This window comes from Fistularia commersonii, chromosome 6 (assembly GCF_037954325.1).
Source record: "Fistularia commersonii isolate RoL2024-O1a breed Wild chromosome 6, RoL_Fcom_v1.0, whole genome shotgun sequence".
In the NCBI taxonomy this organism is placed as follows: domain Eukaryota; kingdom Metazoa; phylum Chordata; class Actinopteri; order Syngnathiformes; family Fistulariidae; genus Fistularia; species Fistularia commersonii.
Window position 1 is genome coordinate 13,399,322 of NC_141289.1, and position 23,596 is coordinate 13,422,917.

The following is a 23,596-nucleotide window of genomic DNA, read 5'->3' on the forward strand; positions in this document are numbered from 1 at the left end:
CATTATTATCATTATCATCATTATGTCTTGGTCACAACAGAAAAAAAAGTGAGACATTAATGTGGAACACATCAGCTGCAGGGACAGCTGTCCAACTCAAAACAAGCAAATGATAATAATCAGCCTTTGTATTGTGTTCTGTGGTGGCACAAAATAGCTACACGAAACAGTGTAAGTGAGGCATCCCACATATTTTGACAGACTGCAGGTGGTTTCTCAACAATGACATCAAAAAATACTATATTGTTTCTGTTTGAGTCTTTTTCAGAAATAGAAGACAAAAGATGAACCCCTTAAAATTCATATATGCAAAGTTCAGACACAGTTTGTCACATTTAAAAGACATTGAGGTCATATCACGGCAGTTTGCAAAACTATAATTACAGTATTCCGTGTCTTAAGTAAATGTATATAGGTAGAAATAAATACTGATGTGGGGGGTTAAATTTGAGCTGCTCATTGAGTTTCATAGAACACAGTTCATTGAAGGACTTCCCAAAGTACCGTAGGAAAGACAACTGTATGATAAATTATGTACATTTGTCAACTGTACATTTACATTTTTCTACAGATGCCTTCAGTTTAGAGAGAGGTTCTAGTGTTATTGCCCTGCACGCCTTTATTTTCAATGGCGGATGCTCTTCTCGAGGTAACCTCACAACAGGTGTACTTTGTGCCGATAAAATAGCTAAAAAACTGACAGTTCGTTAGACTGATAGCAGATCCTGAACGGTTTCCAATTTCTCCCAAGCAGTGGGAGACATTATATGTGGGGGAAAAAAATATCAGTGTTTATGTAATGTAATGGCATGACTCATTGAGGAGCATGTGAGTCACAGTGGGAAGACTTTTTTTTTTATATTCCATAAAGATTCCTTGTGATGTAATTGGGAGAACTGGCCTTAAAGAAGCCACTTGGGCTGCTTGAAAATGAACCCAACTTCATCACTTCATGTATTTCTTGTGAGAAAGAGGCAGATCCCTTTACGATTTGAACAGCGTGCCTGGTGTAAATGTAACTTTGACAGTCAAACAAGGCCCCCCAAAACTCAGTTCAGATGCATAATAAAACAACCGATGAATAAATGATGTTCAGTTTTGTGATTCCGTACATGCAGCAGCTGTGGACAGATTAGTCATATTTTCATAGTGTAAAAAAAAAAGGGAACAACTTATCTAGGCGAATAATTCACCTTACTGTTCATGCATGTAATGGGTATATGTATCACTTTGTCCCATTCTAATGAAACACACAGCTTTCATGTCGCACAAAGAGACAGTGATTCTGCATTTAACCATTCAAACCATTAAAAGAAAACTACAGTAAAGGTATAGTAAGATTACTAAACTTTGACTTCAGAAAAGATGTGGACTCCAGGCAATATCTTTAAAAAAAAAAAGGAAAAGAACAAGGCAGATGTATTTGTCAGAGTTCATGAGCTGATATCACCAAGCCACAGATACACTGGTATCTTTGAATATGTTGGATGATATAACTTTTAGCGATGAATATTTGCTGTAAAATATCTGATCAGTTTATTACATCTACTGTGCGTTCCCAACATGTGCTGCAGCTCTACAGTAATACTGTCTGTATATATTATTAACTGTTTTGTGATTGTCTTGTCCAAATTTGTTACTGTTTCTGAAGAAAAATATGTTTAACATCAGCCTGAACTCCCTTTCCATTTTCAACAATTGCCGTTTCTTAGAAACAATTAACCAATGTTTGTGTCAAAGGCTTCTTATCAACGTGATGTATTGAAATTAGCTTCAAATGTCAATATCTCAATGTTGCGCAAAACATCAATGAGGTCATAAGTATATGTTTATCACAAACACGAATTGTCTGAAGTACTCTTTTTGCGGACAGCAGTCATGTACTATATATATCCATAAACTCATATTCCACCCTTCTTTTTGAGGAAACGAGAAAAGTATGATGATTTGGTCTCGTAAGGGTTAGAATAAAATTGATGGTGATGTGTGTTTATTCACATGTGACACACAGGTTGATCTTGTGTGTGTGTGTGTGTGCGTGCGTGTGTGTGTGTATGCTTCACAGTTTCCTAATGCTAGTCTTTTCTTAACCCAGCTGTTATCTTTGCTGCTCAGCAGAGACGGGGCTGTCCAAGCTGCTGTAGGAAGACAGGGAGGAGGTTGCTTGTACTGACACTTTCCCATCATCCACTTCTTTCTCGACCTCAATGTCCAACTCTGCTCCTCTGTCTCCTCCCTCTGTTCCAAACACCTCCACTGATCCTCTCCCTTCCTCACTTGACTCCTCAGATGCAGAGAGTGCCTCCTCCTCTTGGCCCTCCGCCGGCCCAGTGCCCCTCTCACTGGTCCCTGAGCTCTCCCGGTCAACATCCCCGTTCCCGGGTTCTCTGGCCTGGTTGTGGTGTTTGACATTGTAGCGTTGGTTCTGGAAGAACTTGACGATGGTGTGCTTGGGCAGATCCAGCTGTGCTGACAGGGTGTGGATGGCTTCCTGGTCCGGGTAAAGCCCCACGTCGCCAATGAAGCTCTGAAGGATTCCCAATGCCTCCAGAGAAATGCGTGTCCGGGACCGAGCCTTCTTCGGTCCTCCGAGGCCAGGGCTCAGCCTGTGCTGGGGCCTCTCTTCGGAGCCTGGCAAGAGTGGCACGGGGATGGGATGTAGGTCTTCGTGAATAGGGGAAGGAGCTGTGAGAGGTGGCATGGGTTGTGTTTGTAGAGCCTGTCAAAAGATACTTTTTTTAGGCGCTACTCAAAACACAGCAGTTTTAAAGTATTTTGACTTAGTAGATTATAATGCTGAATGAAGCCATTTGTATATATTCCTCTCAGTTGCAGTCAGTCTGTTAATTTCAGAATTGTATTTTGTGCATTTGGTGGATTAGAGATGCAGCAGTTTAAGAAATCCTGACCCGCGTGCTTTAATCGCAAACAGACGATTTTGAAGCCATCGCCGTATTCCAAAGTGCTAACGGTTCATCCAGCCCGCGCTGTCTGTGTGCAGTAGCGTTATAATCCAGACCTCAAACTCCCATCATAAGCATAATAATAGGTGTACAATTTTACTCCTCTGCAGGATCATTAGTGGAAATTAAGTACAAACGGAAGTTAGATTTGAGCAGCTTCAGACACCAGCGACCACACAACCAGAACCTATTAACTGGGCGGGGTGGCCAGCACACCCAAATCACTGATCCATAAATCTGTGCTACATCAAAATGAAAGAGCCTAAATAAAGATAATGGCAATTACGTTTTCTCTGTGTCAATAATTATAGGGTACGCTCTGAATGATATTGAGGCTAGGCAAGACTGGTAAGCATTTTGGTTTGAGAGAGAGGGTGGGATTGAGGCATGTTTAGCAGGAAATGTGTGGGCCGCTCATTTACCACCTCTATTTTCATGATTTATGAGATACAAACATGTCAAAGAGGAGGTCTGCTTGGAGGAGCAGGTGGGATCAGGCAGACTGACAGAACCAGAGAGACATTTTTCCGTTCTCTCACTCGAAAAACTTTGATTTGTGCCCTTTTTTATGTGAATGTTGTTCGCTGGCTGGATGTTTAACAGAGGTTGTATATATTTCAAGTGATTTCTCACATATCTTTATAACAACTAAATACACACAGACAATGTCCTTGCATATATCTGTTGAGACTTTCTACTGGTACCTGCTGTTCTGGGATGTGTAGGATGGTGTGGAGTCGCTCGCTGTGCTGCTGCCTGGACTCTTCTTCGTAAACCTGGTCACGCTCAGCCTGCGGGATTGAAAGGAACCGGCGGATTGTGCACAGGTTCTCCCACAGTGTGCGGTTCTCAGGGGTCGGGCTCTCTTTCCACCTGAGCAGCTCGCACAGCCAGCCCTGGGAGAACGACACACCGCGAGTGACACAGTTAATGTCCGGTTTCTTCTCACAATCAGTGAAACACCAGCAGGAAGTCCCACTAACCTCTCGAAGCAAATTTAGCAATGCAATGCAGCAAACACCATTGCAGCAAAGCTCAGATAAACAATGTGCTCCCTTGCTCCCAACTTAGGATGCAAAAAGGGACATTTGATTATTTCATATTTTCTCATGTGTTTGTTGCTTGCATGATTTTTTTTTTTCTCCTGATGTCCAAGTTATATCTGACATCACCAAATGCCTTTCAATGATGTATTTTAAATTTGGAAATTGTCTTTTTGTAAAGAATACCAGCTTTGCGCTCCTAGAAGCCGTGCTTCGAGAAAGCCGTCGCTAGGAAACAGTTGGATCTGAGACAAAGAACAAATATTGTGGTCCCTGTCCCTGCTGATCTTAGTAATTCAACAATTGTTTACACATTTTTTTTTTGGTTGTTTTTTTTTTTTCTTAATCACTGCTGGTTGTTTGTTCAATGCGGCAACCATCTTTATACAGTTGAGATTTTCAAAGTAACCGTATCCTTTAAACTGAAGCGGAAAAAAAAAATCAGTGGTAGTGGGTGAGAAGCACTAAGTGCCAGCCTGTGTTTGTCCTGAGATTTTATTATCTATGCCAGGCTGACCCAAGGCCTCCCATTGGCTGGTGCTGATGCACGGCCCCGGTCTGCAAATTAAATGTTAATAATGCTATTATCCCTCCGTCATCTTTTCAATCTTTGCATCGTACGCCACTCCGCTCTACCACTGCCCCCTCACCTCACATTGGAGTTCTTTGTATTTCAGGTTGTTTAAATTGAGGAAAATGAAAGAAAAATAATTCATCTAAAAATGACTTTCCTCCACTCTGCTTTGTGTATTGGATGAAAATTAGTGGCATAAATAACGTAAAAACATCTAAACCAGTGTCAAAACCACCCGTCTTCCTGTCTTTGTCTCTCCCTCCCCACTGCTTTGATCTTGCCCTCATCGCCCACATTGTTTATCTGACAATGGAGACATGATGGTATGCCGCTGCTGGTAATCAGATTCCCAATATTCCCCCACCAACACTTCTGAAAGTTGTTGTCACAAGTATGACAGGGTGTACTTTTCCTACGCCGAGAACGTATTAAAGTGGAAAAGAACCACAATGGATTCATAAAGTACAGGCAAAAGCAATATATTACACTTTGAGATAAACAAGCAAAATATCAGTAAAGCCTAAGCTATATTTATGTTCCAAACATGCAGTATTCCATACTATTTCTCCCGTTATTTGTGCTTTTTAAAAGGATCTATCCTTCCTGAGAGACTTTTTTTTTTTTTTTTTTTTTTTTTTTATTATTCCCTGTAGGACAGAGGTTTGTATTACAATTAAATGCCTCAAATGTATTTGTGTGTGTGTTGACTTATTGGGGAGACCAAAAAATAGCATAAAAGGGTTTGAGGACCAATAAAGTAGAAAAGTGCTGTCTAAACAAAAGTCCATTCCCCTTCTATTAGACTCACCTGACTTTTATTGGCTGCCACTTTGGCGAACAAGGCTTGGGACACCTTTGCCCTCTTCATCTCCTGCTGGATCTCCTCATATATCCCCGAATTTATGTTCACCAGCAAATCCAGCTTCATCTCGGCAGGAGAGAGGCTGCTCTTTGTCTGTACAGAAAGTCTGAGGTGAACCTTACAGGTCTCTGTTCAATAGCGATGTAGTTTATAAACATTAAATTAAAGTTTGTGATTAAAACTAACTGGGCCGGAATTATTTTAACTTCAGACTGACCTATTCTGATCCGGGTTCAATGTAGATCTACAATTACTTTCAATAAACCTCACAGGAGCTGTTTGCATTGGCTCGTGGGAGCTACAGAAGTTTAACACCAGTAGATCAGTCACAAAAAGCACCAAAAAATATGAGATGGCAAAATACCTGATTTAAAAACAAATTTTTAATATTCGGGAACGATTGGCTGAGGAATATTTTGAAAATGTGCTTCAGGGAGGAGTTTTTATTTCACCCCTAAACTTGGAGCAGCAGTAGCTGTAGTTCAGTCTGGCTGAGATTCAGAGTCACTCAGATGGAACACCGGCTATTTTTCTTGGGAGAATAAAAACAGTCCGTCCGTGCGCGAGATGAAATTTGCGGTGACTACTGTACAACATACCTGTGTGTGTCTGTGTGTGTTGGCACCGGGCATGTGGTTAGTGGAGTGGTTGTGGTTGCTGCTGGTGTTTCTCTCTCTCTCCTCCTGGTAGATGCGGTCTCGCTCGCCCTCCGGCAGACTCAGAAAGCTCTGCATGGCCTTCAGGTTGACCAGGAGCGACTGCGAGGCTGAGCGAGGGTCCTCCTCTTTACGTAGGATCTCTGACAGCAAGCCCTGCAGCCACAAACACACGGTGACGTGAAACCCCTTCGTGATTGATTTTTGACCGGTCAGGCCAAAAAGCTGTCACTTTACCTGAGTGCGGTTGAAGGCAACGCGAGCAAAGACGGCCTGAGAGACGCTGGCCCTCTTCAGCTCGTTCCTGACTTGCTGGTAAATATCAGAGGACACTTCGCCTCCCGAGCAGTTGAGGCCCTGCTCTGTCGAGGTACCAGAACCCTTGCATGTCCGTGAGATGGGCGGGTGGTTTAGGAACTGCTGATTGACCCCCTGTGGGTGCTGGTGGGCGAGCAAGCGGGTGACAGCCAGCTGCTGGTTGATGAGGTGAGCCATGGCGAGCTGCTGATGTACCAGCTGGGGGGAGAGCTGAGGGGACAAGAGCCTGCTGTGACCCAAGACGGGCGGAGCTTGGGGGCGCAGTGTCGGACTGGGGTGCTGGCTGGTAGGGTGAGGCAGGGCGTGGGTCAGGGTGGAGATCTGAGAGTCCATGAAGCTGCTTTTGATAGAATACGGGCCGGGGCTGCTCAGGTGTTTGGGAGATGGTACAAGAGAGGGAAACCGCCTGCTGAGGACGCTCAGGTCCAAATCCCTCTCTACTGTACAGACACACACGTAGACACACAGTTATATATTATCAGATCTTGTGGGGAGAAAGAGACCAGCACCGGGAAACTCCTGGTTGATTATAATTCATCTCAAACGTGCCTTGCAAATATATTTTAAAAATCTTAATTTTTGAATTCTCAACTGTTTGTAACCATTTCTTGTGAATTACCAAGTGTGTGTGTGTATGTGTACATATATATATGTGTGTATATATATACATATATATATGTGCGTATGCAAAATTGCTTTTGTTCTTTTCAAACAGCAGTAACCTATTTAGGAGTCAAGAGTTATTTTGGGACGATTGGAATAAAACTTCATAAAATAACCACATGTCCATCATCTAGTCACTGGTCGTGTCTCTGAAGCATTAACACTGTAAACTGTACATACATACACACATGTGTGTACGTGTGCACACACACATATATGTATATACTATCAATATACCTTTAATGTTGGTTTTGTCGTGTGCTGACCACATCTTCTCGAGATATTCACCTATAAAAAAAAGACGAACACAGACAGCGGTTATAATCACAATTATTACACTAAATCTTACACTTAAAATAAAAGACAATTATTCATGTTGCGCCTCATCAGTGGAGTGAAACTCATAAATCAGTTCTGTTTAATGAGTCACTTCTTTGTAGTAAAGAAGTAAAACCATCTAAAACTTATTTCTTATTACTTATATGTGTAAAAAGTGGTGTTTAATATAATTTTAAGAGTAATTCACTTATATAAATCCTTTAAAAATCCCCGATTGCCAAATTCCAAAATGAGCAACTGAGAAACTTAAATACCATCAGCTTCTTTTTCGAGACAATTTGTCCTGCCTGTGTTTGTGTGTGCAGACAAGTAGTGGGAGCCCTGGCTTTCGGGTAACAGGAGCGAGTGTTGGTGTTTTCTATCAAGAGTTAAGATCATTTATATTTGTCACGTGTATTAAAGGTGACATTAATGTGAAACAAGTGCGACAGTTCCTCCCCACTGAGCAGTCACTACCTGACGTCTCACTCGGCAGATTAGACAGACACCGACTGACGCATATATGGGGGGTGGACAGAAAAATGGGGAAAACAAAAGAAATATCATCAGAAGAAGGATTCTTTTTGAAATAAAAGCAGCAGGGCGGGCGATTCAGACTTTTCATTAGCGTCTGAGTGCCATATTTTGAAAAAAAAAAAAAAAAAAAAAGCGACAGTTTCCATCTTTTTAGAGCAACTTGAGTCACATTAATGTAAATATGTAATTGTTCCAATGCTGGGAGTTAAATAATAGAACATGAACCTCACATAGATTTGCCTTGATTGGGCATTTCTGGTCATGAAGGATATAAATCCCTGATGTTTATTCTTTTTTTTTCTTTTTACAAAATTACTGAGTGCATTTTCTGCACTCTTTATTATTGCAAACATATTTATATATAGAATAACATAACTATAATCACATATCCTTGAAACTTCTGGAACAGATGGCACTTTCAGCAACACCTATTTGTAACATTACACAGGAACATTTTTGGTGCCACAGATTATTATTGAACCACTACGGCCTGGGTTTTGTGCAAGTGACTGCACTTCATACGTGTGTGTGTGTGGTCTATATATTCATATATATTCTTCATATAGTTGTGTGGGTCTACTTTTAGTTCACTCTGGTTTATTCCCTGATGTGCAAATGCAAAAAGCTTGCACCTCACCTCTGTATCTGTTATATACTCTGCTGTGACTCCATCGCAAAGCACAAACAATACCCATCAGGTAAGATAATCAGGTGTGAGGAATTCATTAGTTTGAAATGTTCTGCACCGCTGGCCCCACATCCAAAGTTATTTAAACTCTTGACAGCATTGGATGCTGGGCAGAGCCTCTCGGGTGATCAGCAAAACAGGAGACTAAATTCCGACTGTTCTTGCTTGGGTAGGAATATTCCAGCAAAAAGCATCGTCGTGAACCACACCTGATGCTTGTCAACAGGAAGATTCAGTTAACGTAGTTACACTGCCTTGATATTTGTCGTCAGACAGATTTGATAAATCTTCCTGAAATGTTAAAGCCATGATTTGCCCAAAGGCATTTTCACGACCACAGATCAAATTCTGGATTTTTTTTACACATTCTGTGCCATTTTGGAAATGTGGTGGGGCTGATGTTACCTTTGACGTGTTTGTAGCGCTTGTACCACCGTCCAAACTCTTGACACTTCGACGTGGAGACATTGGCGTAGTAGGAACTGTTAATGATCGCCGAGATCATACTCTGATGAGACAGATACCAAAAGCAAGAAGTTTAGAAATATTCGATTTTGCAGGTATTAGAAATATATGCATTTTGTATCATTTAGTTGCATCTGATATAGTACAGATGATAAGAATGTGTCAATCTCTACTTATCAATACAGACCATTGAACATGTGTGCATACTGGGAAAGGAAAATGGATTTCAGCTTATTGAAAAAAAACAAACACCCCAAACAAAAAGAATAAAATCTAAACCTATTCTATGCATCCATACAATGCAGAGCTAAAATTTGGGGTATTTGTTCAGCTGTATTTGCTCTGCGCTTCAATGTTCCAGTGTCAGGATTCCTTCGGTTTTTTCAATGTTTAGTTTTGTTTTAAAGTTCTCATCGTTGAGTGTATTTGTAATGCTTCTTGGATCCTATATTCACAATCCTCCCCTTCTGTACATGCCCACATCATCTCAGTCTGACTTACCAGACCATCTAACATGTGGCGTCCCTCTGATTGACTTATTCCTGATCATACCCATCTTCGTCCTCCCAACGAGAACCTCAACATCTTCATTTCTGCTGCCTCCAGCTCTGCTTCCTGTCTTTTCCACGATGCCACTGTCTTCAAACCAGAAACCATTGATGGTCTAACTGCTGTCTTGTACACCTTTCCTTTCATTATGGGTGATACTCTTATTTTACATCACCTTGGTCACTCTTCTCCAACCATTTCCATCTCGTCACAGAAATTTCTTCACCTTTTCCACTCTATACTGTTGACCTGAGTACTTTAAATTATCCACCTTCTCCGATCCCTGTAGCCTCAAGGTACCACTTGGGTTCCTCCGATTCATACACATAATTTGGCTTCCTGCGACTAATCCTCATCACTCTCCTTTCCAGGGCATACCTCCACATCTCTAGATTTTCCACCTACCCCCTGCTTTCACAGATCACAAAGTCACCTGCAAATATCAGTCCATGTAGCTTCTTCATCATTTTAAAACTATGCTCAAATAACTCTAAAAGGTGACTTCCAAGCTGATCGGTCACTACCCTTTCATTGAAAAACTGACCAAATCATAAAAATGACTAGTATGGCTCTCCTCGGGACCACCGACGTTCCTGAAATGTTCTCCAAACTTTGCTCTGATTCCCTTATATCTTCCAAATCCTCACTTGTTTGCAGTCATCATTTGCTTTGGATCTTAGCTGGTGTTTGCATGTTGCAGTGCCTGCTTAGACACTGCAGCTTGTGGTTATATTTTCTTCAAAAAAAAAAAAGGAAAAATCTTGAGAGCAGAAGTAAGTTTTTGCTTTGCAAACTGAAAATTGTCAGCAGTTAACACATCAAAATGTTGCCTAGCCCTTGTCTCCCAACATGTGCCGCGGTCAGCTCTGCAGGGCAGAAGATGCCCAAAAGCAGCTGAGTAATGGAAGCTGGACATGGGAAAGGCCACGGATAAAAACTCACATGAGTCTGGCAGAACACACACACGGCCCACGCACTTCCCCTGATCACTAATTTCATTGTGACTCAGCCGCACATGTAAATCAGTTGAAATGACACACTTATGTCCGATGACTACAGGGTGTGTGTGAGCAGGATAATTGAGATGAACGATTTTGCTTTCTTTCCCGTGAGATGGTATCAATCAATATTTGTGTCAAGGGGAGCAGAGATTATGTGGCGCTACTAGTGTGTGGTTGGCTGTTGATGAAACCTCATGTTTTCGGGGACTAAAGTCTGAGGCTTGGCTTCCTCCCCTCATGTGCGTGTGTGTGTATGTGTGAGTGTGTGAGTGTGAGAAAGAGCATTAAACTCACCACCATTGAATATTTCTTTATGACTTTTTTTTTTGTCTCGTTTCTGATTCTTAATTCTCCATCCAGACCAGAAAACTAGCACCAAAATGGTGATTATTTGCCATTTTTTTAAACATACAAGTTCTTGATATTTATTTATTTATGTTCCAGTTTTGCCAGACCATGGTATTTGTCATCATACCTACTGGAAATTCCAATTTTCCCTTTTAGAAAACTCAGTCATTAGAAAAATATAATTCCTTTTGTTTTTTTTTTTTGTTTTTTTTTTTTTTACAGAGGTGGAACATCATCTTCTTGTCAGACAATTATACAGCTCTATAAGTTGTAAATTTGCTTTTTTCAATGTAAAAACTCTAATGCAACTCTAATGTAAAAACTAACCCTAACCCAGAATAATTTCATAGCAGAATTATAACAGCAGAAATTTTAAATGGAAATTTGTTTGAAGTAAAATCAACACAAAACAAGTTGAAGAACAGCATCCCTCAGCATACATTCCAGCTAGAAGAGGATGATGCAGGCATCAGGAGTTTGTACTTTATATAATTGTTGGACACCAGTGTAAATTCTGACTTGTTACCGCATTCAGCACTTCATCTGTCTTGTCACTGGTTTGGCTGTAAACACCAAATTACAGATGTGATGAAGTGCTGGTAGTTTTGCTGTTACACACTGACCTGGGAAAGAGGACACTCTTTTGCCAGCGTGCTCTGATTTGTCTCTCTGAGCAGCTCTTTCAGAGCATTTCTCACTGTTGCATGGGTCCATTGTTCAGATGGCAAATCCTCCAGTCGCGCAAAGCTGCAAGAATGAAAACTGTTGTTACAAAAACATTACACAGTAAAAGATATCTAAATAAATAAACAAATACATTTTCATAAATATAACAGCCTTTAATCAAAAACATATTTCCCATTTTTATAGATCAGCAAGAGCTCCATCACATTTTAAAGGGGGGCTCTGCTCATGCTATGCAATAATTGGAATATTTCATAACAGCTACATGTACAATATTTTTTTCATATTCTTGTGCACTTCTTATCTTTCACTTGGTACTTAAGACCTTAAGACCCTTTAGTTTATTTGTATTTCTTATTATCCCCTCTTTTTTTACTATTTATACAATTTTCTACTATCATTTATTATCATTATATTTTTCTTGTAACTCTGGCACAACAATTTCCTTCGGGATAAATGAAGTTGTTCTTATTCTTATGAAAATTAGCCCTCTTAATCACAACATGAATTGCAAATATTTATTGGAAATTTTGAGTGTCAGTATATCCTCCTTCATGTCAAGCTCTCCTTAAATGTACCTACGTTAGCATTTTGTCTCATCTAGACAGAGTGAATGTGGGTCATATGTGCTCCTGCTTTTCACTGAAGGGGGGATTGTTTCATCTAGTGAAAATGTAAGCTGTCCAAATAATTTGTAATCGAATGTGTGCTACTGAACCCTGTTCTAATGAATTATTTACAACTGTAAAGTTAGGCAATGTATTGATATGTATCCAGTATCATCTGTTGTCATATGATGGGTTTCATATTAAAAGAAAACTGTGCACCAAGTCATTAGGAGAGCTAGGCAGAAAACTTTTTTCCCTCATTGTGGCAGCTATTAATTTTCTCACAACATTTTCATTTTGTCAGCAGACTTAACTGACAAACCCTTGGGCAAATAGTGTGAATGATCAGACAGTTTCCTCCAATATGTACCTCTAATAAGCCCATCAAAAAGTAATCTGAAAAACAATACAGTAAAATAATCACCCCCGAATCAAAGACTCCATGATTATTATTCTTTTTTGCGTGTGTGTGTGTGTGTTGCCTGTCAGACTTTGTTTTTTCCATAGCATAGATGTATGTGGTGGTGAGCTAGATATTAACAGGAAAAAGGAATTTCTGAGTATTGTGATTTCTATTGTGCCCAACCATGAACTGCTTTCCTGATTGGGATTTATTGTGGCAAGTACACAATTAGGGACTGCCATGTGGACTACCTGAGCTGAAATCATTTCAAAGTGACACCATGACAGTGTTTTCTATAGAAACACATGGAAAGTGTTTCCAAAGGATATTGTGGGTGATTGTGTGTAATTGTTACAGTGCAATAGAATGGAAATTGAATTAAGGCTGAGTCCAAATGAGTCAGTATTGATCAAAAGGCCATTATCCCAGTATGTGGCACACACACACACACACACGCATGCACGCACACACACACACACACACACACAGCTGACCTGTGCAGAAGGATCCGCAGTGTCACCATGTGGTAAACATCCAGCAGCATGTCAGCCACTGTTGCCTCCGGAGCATCTGTCAGGCAGTGGATGGGCATTGGCTTCCACCTCCCGACTTTAATGATGCCTGTCACACACACACACACGAGCACATGCGCGCACAAAAAACACACGCGCACAATCAAAACCTGCATTTTGCTAGATATCTGTCATCTCATTTCTCGTTCCTGAGTTGTCTTCGCGCTGAAACCTATTGAGTGACCCACACGTGAAACTCCACTCATTCATTTGTGGCATCATCTTTGGTTGGAAATTCCTTTGGCCTTTCCACAACCGTTACTGGAAGTGCAAATTTAAACAGGCCAATTGTGTTAAGATCTCCTAAATCAAACGCAGACCCTGCCTGGCCTTGGCTCACTGCCTCAGCTGTGTGTGTGTGTGTGTGTGTGTGTGTGTGTGTGTGTGTGTGTGTGTGTGTTCATTGCATGCGGATGGTGGTGATAGGGCCTGAAGAACAAAGGCTTCTCTCTTTGGACTTTAGAGTTGATTAATCAGAGGTGAAATGTAAAATCAGCTCCACATTAAAGACTGAAGAGTGTGTATGAGCGCAGCGTTTTGAATGTGATGGACCGAATAAACACCATGAGGTCATTGTTTTGTTGCTAAATTTTTTCCATTTTAATACTTTTATGGATTCTATATCCAGGGCAAAACAATGGAAAAAACAATTAATATAAAACATTTATTAAAAAAAAAAAATCAAAGTCATCTATACTTGTCCCAATTTGTATTTGTATTTCTAATAAGAAAAAATAAGTACCGGTATGCGTGCAGGAGCAAAATGCGGCTAATTTCTTCGCAGTGCTGATCTCACTACCTTAATTTATCAGTAATAATTTGATCCTACTTCAAATTACTGTTTCTGTATGTGTTCACACAAATTAGCAACATTCAGAAGTAGATGAGGAAGAAGAGTGCAAACCACCACGAGCTGCACCATCAAGAAGTAATAACATTTCAGTGTTTTTTACACTGAGTACTTGATTTCTTTGGTAAGGTGTTGCCTTGCTTTGAAATGACTTGTAGACTTGTGACTTGTTGGATGACTCATGATGAAATGATTTATTATTTCAGTTCTCTAACCAAAACCGTAATCTTTTCTGACAGACATACCTTGGTAGCCACACGCTAATCCTTTGTGGGACTGGGTATGTAAAACCAGGTTTCTAGTGTTCAACACTTATAGAGAGCTGGGCCAGTTGACCTTTGACCTGTGTCATTTGGTCAATGCAATCTATAAATATAAAATGTGATTGTATTTATATAACGCTAATTGGATTCTTAGGAGATGCAACCTGGAGGAGACGCTACAAAAGATGGAGGGAGATGCCAGTTTGTCTGCAAACACAGCTAAGTTCATTCTGAAGGAATGAACCAAACACTGCAAGGACGTTAAATCAACTAGAGCAAGGGATCACCAGGTAGTCAGCGTGTGGTAGTCAGTGTGATCGTCCCATACCACCTATTCTGTATGGGCATAGTTACAGTACATTAGGCTTTTGTACGCCTGTGTATATCTAATGCCACATGTAAGCAAAGGGACATGTTTTTGAGCAGTTTTAGAACTTTTAAAAACTTTTTACTGGCCGAGGTGCGTATATTAATTAGAGGAAAAAAAAATCCCCTATGCCAGTTAAGTTATAAATACTCCACAAAGCCAAAGTTATGAAACATGCAATGCAGTCACAGAAAAGAAAATGAAAGGACTATATAATTTTGGTTGTTACCACACTGGGGTCAGGGGGGATGTATGACTTAAGCTAAAATATTATTTATTTGAAAAGTCTCATTTCAAAGGAGCAAGTTTAGACAATTGTGGGGGCAAAGGAGGGTGGAGGCATACTGGGATTTTTTTTTTTGGGGGGGGGGGGGGTCGCAGGGGCGTTGTCCATTTGGCTAGGCAGCACACTCAAAGAGTTTGTGTGGGTGTGAGTGTGTGTACACACACACTCTCACACACAGACACACACATGTTAAAGGCTGCCTCGTCATGGCTGACTGAACACTGATATGATGTTTTAATCTGAGACAGCTGTACATCCAATGACCACAGATGACTTGAGAGCACCCCTGTTGTTGATGATTTTCTTCAAAGTTGAGGTTCACCTAAATCCATTGATTTAAAAACTATTCAATAATTTATATAATGGGCATGTGTACTTGGAGTATGTTTCACTGATTGTACCATTGTGCTATACATGCAATAACAATCAGCTGACCTGTGCCAAATAATACACTTTTTGAGGTGTACTTTATGAGGTCAGTAAGGCCTCATATTTTACTCCTCTTGAAACAAGCAGTTCTTTATTCATTTGCTGTATAGGTACATTTCCGTCTTTTGACCCATGACCCCAATGGTTATTATCTGTCTGAACGAATGACAATAACACATGGATGTGATATAGTTTCAGTGTGTAGCATTTCTGTCTGAAAAGGTAATCTATTAAGTAACTGAATTTGTAGATTTAGTGTAAAAAAAAGTGTTTTTCAGATTACAGTGACCAACTTCAATAATCCAAAGCTCGTTATTTCTTTTACAATGCTATTATCACATACTTGATGCAATTCAACGCACATGAATGCATACATGCGCATAAGTTACCTCTTGCTTGTACTGCTGAGCTGTGCGAGTAGCCCAGAGCAACCAGCGCCGTCTCCACCAGCTGTGTAAAGAGGACATCTTTGCGAACCAACACGAACTCAGCTTGACAATCACCGCGGCCTTCACAGTCGGCAGCCACGCCCATGTCAGCATGCTCTACCACGCAGTAGACCGGTATCATCAAACCTGGTGGATGAGGGATGATCGGTCAGGGATTATGGAGATGAAGAAATGCGACAAAGTCATCGGCAGCTGTTACTAAGTATGAGGGTTATCCTATGTCCGTACTAGTGCATCTTTCGAATGAAAAGAAATTTAGACAGAATGCCATTACCTTGAATATTACCATAACATTTATGTCATCGCCACATTATAGCAATGTGATTGGTAAGGTGTTCAACTAACGCCAGTAACATCTGCACTGATTCTCTCAACATCATCCAGACTTTGGATTTGACAAGAGCGGTCTGGTTGAGCCTCAAGCTCACCCAGCCAACCACATACTCCAGGAGGAACTGCTCATTAACCATTAACAAGCAATCAATCTCACTTATAACAGAATGATGATATACCAGGCAGACCGAGGAAGCACCATCAGCACAACCTTAAACTAGCTGTGTGAGGATGGAGGGTGTACCCTTAAGAAAGTTTTGTGAGGTCACATCATTTTCTGTAACCCGGTAAGAGAGTAACTGTGATTTGTGTGTTAGTTTCGCCCTGGTTTGGTCTTTTTAGCTGGCCATGCACCTCGATGTGGGGGTTGCCTCACTCACAGACGGCAAATACCATGGTGACTGAACTTGTGCTTTGCACTACCATTTGACATCTTCTCTGGTAGATGCTGATTTTCATTCAGTTCTAACTGGATATATTGAAAAGGAAGATAATTTCAAAGGGTTGGGTCCTCATATCAGAAGTGTAAATTCTGCACCCCGAAATTGGTACAGAATCAAGACATGGATAGAATGATATTACCTATTCCAGCAACAGTTTGTTGTTCAGCAGAAAATGGACTGATACAAAAGAGAGTATTAATGACATGCTTAATGCAAAGTAAGTCCTTCCTGCTGCTTAGATTGAAAAGAAAATATTTTTTTGAGGCTTGATGCTGTCAAGAGGCTCAGGATCTCGACTCAAAACGTGTTCATGCATCCACATTGTCTGTTAATACCCCCTGAGTTGTGTACAATAACCGTAAAACGGGAAAATTCGTCTCTCAGCTGCACTACAACTTCCGTATAGCCTTATTACACATTTGTTAATAACCACTGTAAATTTTGTTCATAATAGCCGGCTGTTATGTATTATGTTATGCATTTATTTGCACGCACTTCCGGTGTGTCCATAGGGCCAACAGTTTTATGTCCGTAGCACACCCATCTGTACCCCATGTTTATAGTCTATTCAATAAGTTAGTGCCTGTACAGTATCCATAGCACTGCCCTCATCCTGTACATACTGTATTTGCTGTATTTATATACCTATTACATGGATTGGCCAAAAATGTACTAAATAAATTTAGTGGTATTTATACATATGTGGAATCTTGCTTGGCAGTATATGTGTGTGTGTGTGTGACCCACCTGCGAAAGGTCTCAGCGGTGTACCATTGGGTCGAGGTTGTGGGGTTGTTGGGCTGCCATTGACCTCCAGACGGCTCATCTTGCACGGCAGGGGGCCACTGGAGGCAGGGCTCTCCCCGCTCTCCACCCTCCCCCCTGGGCTGCCACTATCCAATAGGCAGTTGTTTTCCGCCACCATTTCTTCTCCTCCATGTTGCTCCATTCCTCCGTAGACCAAACCCAGAGGGTCGCCCTCCGAAGTATGTGAGTCTAGGCGAAAAACACAACACTGCGTGTTGGTAGAGTGTAGCCTCAGGATGTCACTGAAGTGGAGAGGTAAGGTGAAGAATCCAAGATGGAGACAGTAAATCAGCCCTTTCTGCTCTCACTTTTTGGCTAAACTTTAATACTGTTTGCCCCAAAATGTATTTTTGCACAACAAAAAAAAATTGCGTCCCCCTTCTTTGTTATGGTTAGTTGTATTTCTATGACAGAAATCTCAACCACAAACAGGATCTTCAACCTTACTTTTTTTTTGTTTTGTCAACTGAAATATAGATGTCAATTTTGCATTCCATAGGAATATAAAGCGTAGACACTCCTCAGAGATTGTTGAGGCATAAAACAGCAGGAAAGTCTGAGATAATGTTTTTATACTTTTTAAAGATTATCATAGTAACATAGTATGGTCAGTCCAGCACAATTGACTGTCATTTACTATCCTAAATATAACTTTCATCTTCTATGATAAGATGTTAAAATTCATAATCAGATCTATGTAATTATGAAGACATGAAATGATTTGGGTTGCAGTAAAGTGACAAAATTGACACAAGCTACTCATCTTGATGATCATGGTACTTTATAGTTCCGTATTGTCCATATACTAATTTTCATCTTTAGATATTATTTCGATTCAGTCACATGATAAACGCAGAAACAACATTCTGTGCTTTGAGCAGAGCAGAGAAAGCGCCGCTGTGCGTCACACATGGGCTCAAGATATCTCGGACTTTGGGACCGACAAGCCCATTGGCCAAATACAGTTTAATGTCAAATCTGACAAATACAACCCTCTCTTCTCCCCAAATCGAAGCCTGGATAATTTCAGGTTTGGGAGTCAATACGTTTAAGGGGGCAATTCACTTGCATGCTTCCAGATTGTCTCCAATCTGTCATACCCTGCCTTTGTTCAGCCTTCTCCAACCAAATTTGTTCTTTAGAGAAAAGGGAGAGAAAGGCCTCTATAAATTACACAGAAGTCCTACAGAGGACTGAAGTCAGCAAATGTATTTCACTCATAGACAATTAGGGAACTTAGGGAACATGTTGAAATAATTAATCTAACGGTATTCAGGATGGATTTGACCTGATACTCTTCCAGGGAACTTATTCACCACTATTCACATCATCACTTTCCCCATAATTTTCCCCATAATTTTCTTTGCTAACTTTTTATAAAGGAAGTATTAGTGAATCTAATCAAGACATATTGACATCAAAAACAATTGTTGATGTTAAATGAAATGTGTTCCTGTTTATTGAACAGCATCTCCTGTCTGTCTCCCTGTGTTTCTGCATTTGTGTTGTTCTCATTCAGCGTGTTCAGCCAACGTGTGATGTGACCACAGACCAGGTTTTGACAATTTGAGCCCAAAAGGAACATATGATTATAATAAAATGCACTAGCTAACACATGCATGCACACACACACACACACACAAAGTAATAAAAATCATGCAATTCATTACACAACAAGGCTTTACTGTACCTTACATCAAACAGAAATCAACAATTGTAGTCTGGCTTCATGTATCTCAATATTTCAATTATGAGTAATTCATATCACAATATCACACTTTTGTCAGGGAGATTTGAGAACGCCGAGACTAATAAACTCGCATTTAGAATTCTTTGAAATGTTTGTAGAATAAATTCAAAAACCCATAAATGATTAAGAAGCATTCCATCCTTTCTGTATAGGATGTAGAAAAATAATAAAAGCACAACCGCACCACTTTTAAATATCATCAGTAAATCTGGTCAGAGATTTTAAAGATAGAAAGGGAAACATTGAAAACATGCTGGCACTATAATCTACCCTCCAAACCAACTTGGGGCTGGAAATATATGCAAATGTTGGGGTCACATTTAATTTAGTAAATAAGGACATACTAGTTTTTCTTTAACAGGAGGGTGAGCCTAAAAAAAAATGTGCTGATCTCTCCGTAGGGAGGAACTCCTTCTACCGAAGAAAGCTCATTGTTATTGAGGTTTGCCAACAAAACAGAACACAACACTGCCACAGAATGTATGTTTTTAGCCGGTTATGGAATTAAGTTAAAATTATGACCTAACACAGAATCTAGAGATTATTTCCATCAACGTGGACCTTTATTGCACAGATCTTTTGCAACTGGGACCACAGGGGAGACAGGAAATCATTGGATGCCATGGGTTGGTTTGGTGGGTGTACGCCACCAACAACAGCATCAAATATAGATGCTCATTTAAAATGCATTGCAATGGGAGACTGTTGTTAATTAACTAAAACAGTTTATTGGAACTCAAACCATGATTAGTCTGTTGCACAATCAGAACTTGCATGGAAAATTGGGTAGAGGAAATTTGTTGGATTCATCTTGGCCTCTCCTGCTCCACCCACACTTCCTCGCTACAATGAAATTAGGGTTTCCTGGCACCATTCAACTAACAGGGACGGTAGCAAGTAAATAAATCTGAATAGAAAACTTTTAAAACACTTACAGGACATGTCTTTAAACGCTCTTTTGTCCAGCATTCTGGAGTAATAGATTAAGAAGCTGACACGTTCATGGATCTGTTGCTGCTGCTGTTGTCGCTGTCTTACACAACACTGTCCCTCCTCAAGCAACTGTTCAGACCACACTGCCTCGGCTCATTCACCCATCAACCCCTCATCACTGACAAAAATTACAGAACAATGGAATTTTCCTCAGCAAAACTGAAAAAACAAAAAACTATACTGCCTAGTCATATCTCATTATAGCCTCATGCTCCCTGGTCTTTTTTTTAAATTAACATTTATATACCAATATGTACTGAATCTACCATATATTCCATTTACTATATGTATACATATCTATATATTTTTGTTTTTTGAGGGGGGCATATGTGCCATATACTGTGTGTGAGTGTGTGTTTGTATTTTTTTATTTTATTTTTTTTAGCATTGTTTTCTTAGCATTTAGCATTTTTTTAGCATTTAGCATCGGGCAACCAATGCTAAACATACCCTTCCCATTCTCACATTTTCTCATTCAGCCAAAGCACCATCAAAGTCTTTATTGTATTATTGAGGGGACATAAATCGTTCATTAAAGTTAAGCTTTTTCAGCCAACGTATTTGTGTACTTGCAAGTACGATTCATTCATTAAATGATTCATTTCTAAGTGACGTTTCAGTTGTGCAGGTTTATCATGGGTAAACACATCTTCACTTCTAAGTAGTAATAGAGTTTGCCTATTACAATATAATCTAATTATCCAGAAAAACTAACAATCATGATGAATCAGCCTTTCATGCACACACACACACACACACACACACACACACACACACACACACACACACACACACACAAACACACACACACACACATTTAGTGTGTGGTCCACACACTTCCAGTGAAGACCTGGCTTACTTAAAAGGCACACATGGAGCCCAAATGTAAAGCTGCCCTCTTGAGACTTTCCAACTGATGCATCCCACAGAAAGAAACTCCTGCTTTTCCTGTGTTAAGGAAGTTTTCCTGACGGTTCAAAAGCAAAATGAGTATAAGCTGCATTCATTAAGGAAGAATCAATTAATTCTTGTGACACATGGAGGTTTGTGGGTTGGGATGTTGCTAAATGAGCCTTTCGGGGGATTGAAGGGGGTTACATAGCATGACACAGTTAGGCAAGGAGACGGATACAAAGTAAAATCTCGAACAAAACTCTCAAGAAATCAATTACATGTATCTTTGACTGTTTCTTCTCTCTTATTGTTTGAGATTATTTTGAAGAGCAAAGAAAAATGTTTTTTTATTTTTTGTTCATTAAGTAATGAATATGTGCTGATATGAGCCCAATCTGTGCATGGGATGAAGTTGCTATTGTCTTGTGCGTATGAAATGGATGTGGTATAGATATTGCAGGAAATATCATCAAAAAAAATTTGCTTAAACATTCACTGAATAAAAGAGGAAAAAAAACACACAGAAACTCCGTCCACGTCACCAGACAAGCCACCACGTTCAGACAACACTCATCTGTCTCAGTGTTGTTATCTGCATCTGGGAGATCATGCAGGAACACGCAGCAAACATCGCTCCTGCCAGGGTTTGGTTCAAAAATCACAGTGAGATTGTAGAATCTGTAAATCACGTTTGACCAACATTTTGCACCAGTCACTGTCACCGCTATTTCTCAACTCTTGTCTGAATGGAGCACAAGCTACATTCATTTTACTATACCTCCACAACATTAGATCCTCTTTATTTTCACTTATTTTCACTATTTCTTTAAAGCTGAGGCTTATTGAGACCCAAGTTTTGTTCCAGCATGCATTTGTGCACACGGGAGATCAACATTCTGTCATTATTTATTCATCATTGCGTGCAAATCTTTTCGCCCTATCCGGCAAATGATCGTATGGGGGCGGCCCTTGGTTCATAGTGGGGATGTAAAGAAAGGGTGAAATCACCTGCAGCCGCAGCAGCGGGGGGCTTTTTCCCGCCCGGGTCTCGACAGGACAAACACAGCTGTCGCTGATCAAAGTAGGCTGATAACAGTGTTGCACGGCTCAGGTGGGCCGCCAGCAACAACCGATGAAGATGATGTTGAAAAGAGGCTTATTATTGCCGATATTTAAGTGTCAATCAGCCGTAACTCTGCTCTGTGCAGATTTAACGGTCCAGTAGTGTTCGGTGGCCAGTGAAATGACAGATGATTGGATAATGAGTGAATTGAAACAACATTGAGTGAAATTTAGTCAAAAAAAAATGTGATTTTACAAAAACGTATTTTACTGGATGAAAAGTATAAACGAAAATGAAAAACACAGATTTGTCTACTATATCCCGAAGACCCGAGTGTCAACAAGATGTGAATTCTGCGAAAACCATTTTTATGCAAAGAAATTAAATCTCTGCCCTCTACTGCTGATTTAACTTTGTGAAAAACTTTGTGGAGCACACAGAAGTACAAATAAAAATCTCAAATAAAAATACAAAATAAAAATTTGTTAAAAATGAATTCCTATGCTCAAAAGTAAGATGTCCTGAGTTATGTGCATTACTCCCCAAAGTTTGTGTGTGGGTATTTGGAATATTCAAAGGAAATTTAACAGCAATAATTGTTTCTCCCCTTTTAAAGGAAAGAAAAAGTTTCCCATTGTGAAAACCAAAGGATTTGAACCCTCTTAAATTTTAGAAGAAATATACAAAGAGAATACAAACAAGTAAGTTTGGTCAAGACATCTATACACTGTGTTCATGTGGCGCAGATACATTCTCACCACAATTAAATATCTTTTATTATAAAATAAAGAAAGGTTAAATCCATCTTATTCACTGACCTTGCTTTTAGTAGAACATTAGGAACATCATTGCACACTATGACAACTTCTTTGTAGAAAACTTGTAAAATTCTGTCTGGAATAACGATAACTATTTTACTGTAATTTTCCGTATTCTGTATTTTGTATTTTGTATTCAAAGAGACTACATACCTGCAGATGAAGAACTTTTTTGAAGTTATCAGTGAATAATCACTCACTTTTTAAGGTGCCGCTGTGCTTGTTGGGGAATAAACTCCATCCATTGGACAAATAAAGCGACTCCTGTCTGGAAGACTGTAAAATTTCCAATGCTTTTCTTTGATGTGTATGTGATGTGTGTGTGTGGGCGTATGTGTGTGTGTGTGAGCACAAACACACATACAACACTAGAGGAAGAGATTTAAAGACAAGGAGTGATGAGAACGAACTGCTGCTGCTGGCTGAATGAGAGCAGTAAAAATGACACATGGAGCTGGAGAGAGAGAGAGAGAGAGAGAGAGAGAGAGAGAGAGAGAGAGAGAGAGAGAGAGAGAGAGAGAGAGAGAGAGAGAGAGAGAGAGAGAGAGAGAGAGAGAGAGAGAGAGAGAGAGAGAGAGAGAGAGAGAGAGAGAGAGAGA

At 40.1% G+C, this 23,596-nt stretch overlaps 1 protein-coding gene across 2 annotated transcripts; it reads right to left on the reverse strand.

Annotated features, from left to right (window-relative positions):
• On the reverse strand, positions 1–23,273 carry LOC147233430 (DNA-binding protein SATB2-like). 2 transcript variants are annotated; one of them, XM_086148260.1, is made up of 12 exons: positions 23,198–23,273; positions 17,420–17,668; positions 15,837–16,022; positions 13,175–13,301; positions 11,609–11,732; positions 9,028–9,130; positions 7,317–7,367; positions 6,336–6,856; positions 6,042–6,254; positions 5,389–5,535; positions 3,668–3,859; positions 1–2,719 (listed from the first exon to the last, which is right to left on the reverse strand). In XM_086148260.1, exons 2-12 carry the CDS (start codon positions 17,619–17,621, stop codon positions 2,099–2,101), a joined length of 2,487 nt encoding a protein of 828 aa, XP_086004386.1. In that variant the 5' UTR covers positions 17,622–17,668; positions 23,198–23,273; the 3' UTR covers positions 1–2,098. The 2 variants fall into 2 exon arrangements, with proteins under 2 accessions (XP_086004386.1, XP_086004385.1); XM_086148259.1 differs by lacking the exon at positions 23,198–23,273 and adding an exon at positions 23,151–23,187.
• Positions 23,274–23,596: the final 323 nt, after the last annotated feature.

Bases quoted from the DNA above. Each gene is read 5' to 3' on its own strand.
- LOC147233430 (XM_086148260.1), bottom strand. From the start codon at position 17,621: ATGGAGCAACATGGAGGAGAAGAAATGGTGGCGGAAAACAACTGCCTA. The intron at 9,131-11,608 runs GTCAGTGTGTAA...CTGTCTCATCAG, and splicing joins AAGAGTGTCCTCTTTCCCAG to AGTATGATCTCGGCGATCAT. The intron at 3,860-5,388 runs GTGAGTCTAATA...TCGTTCTCCCAG, and splicing joins TGGCAGCCAATAAAAGTCAG to GGCTGGCTGTGCGAGCTGCT.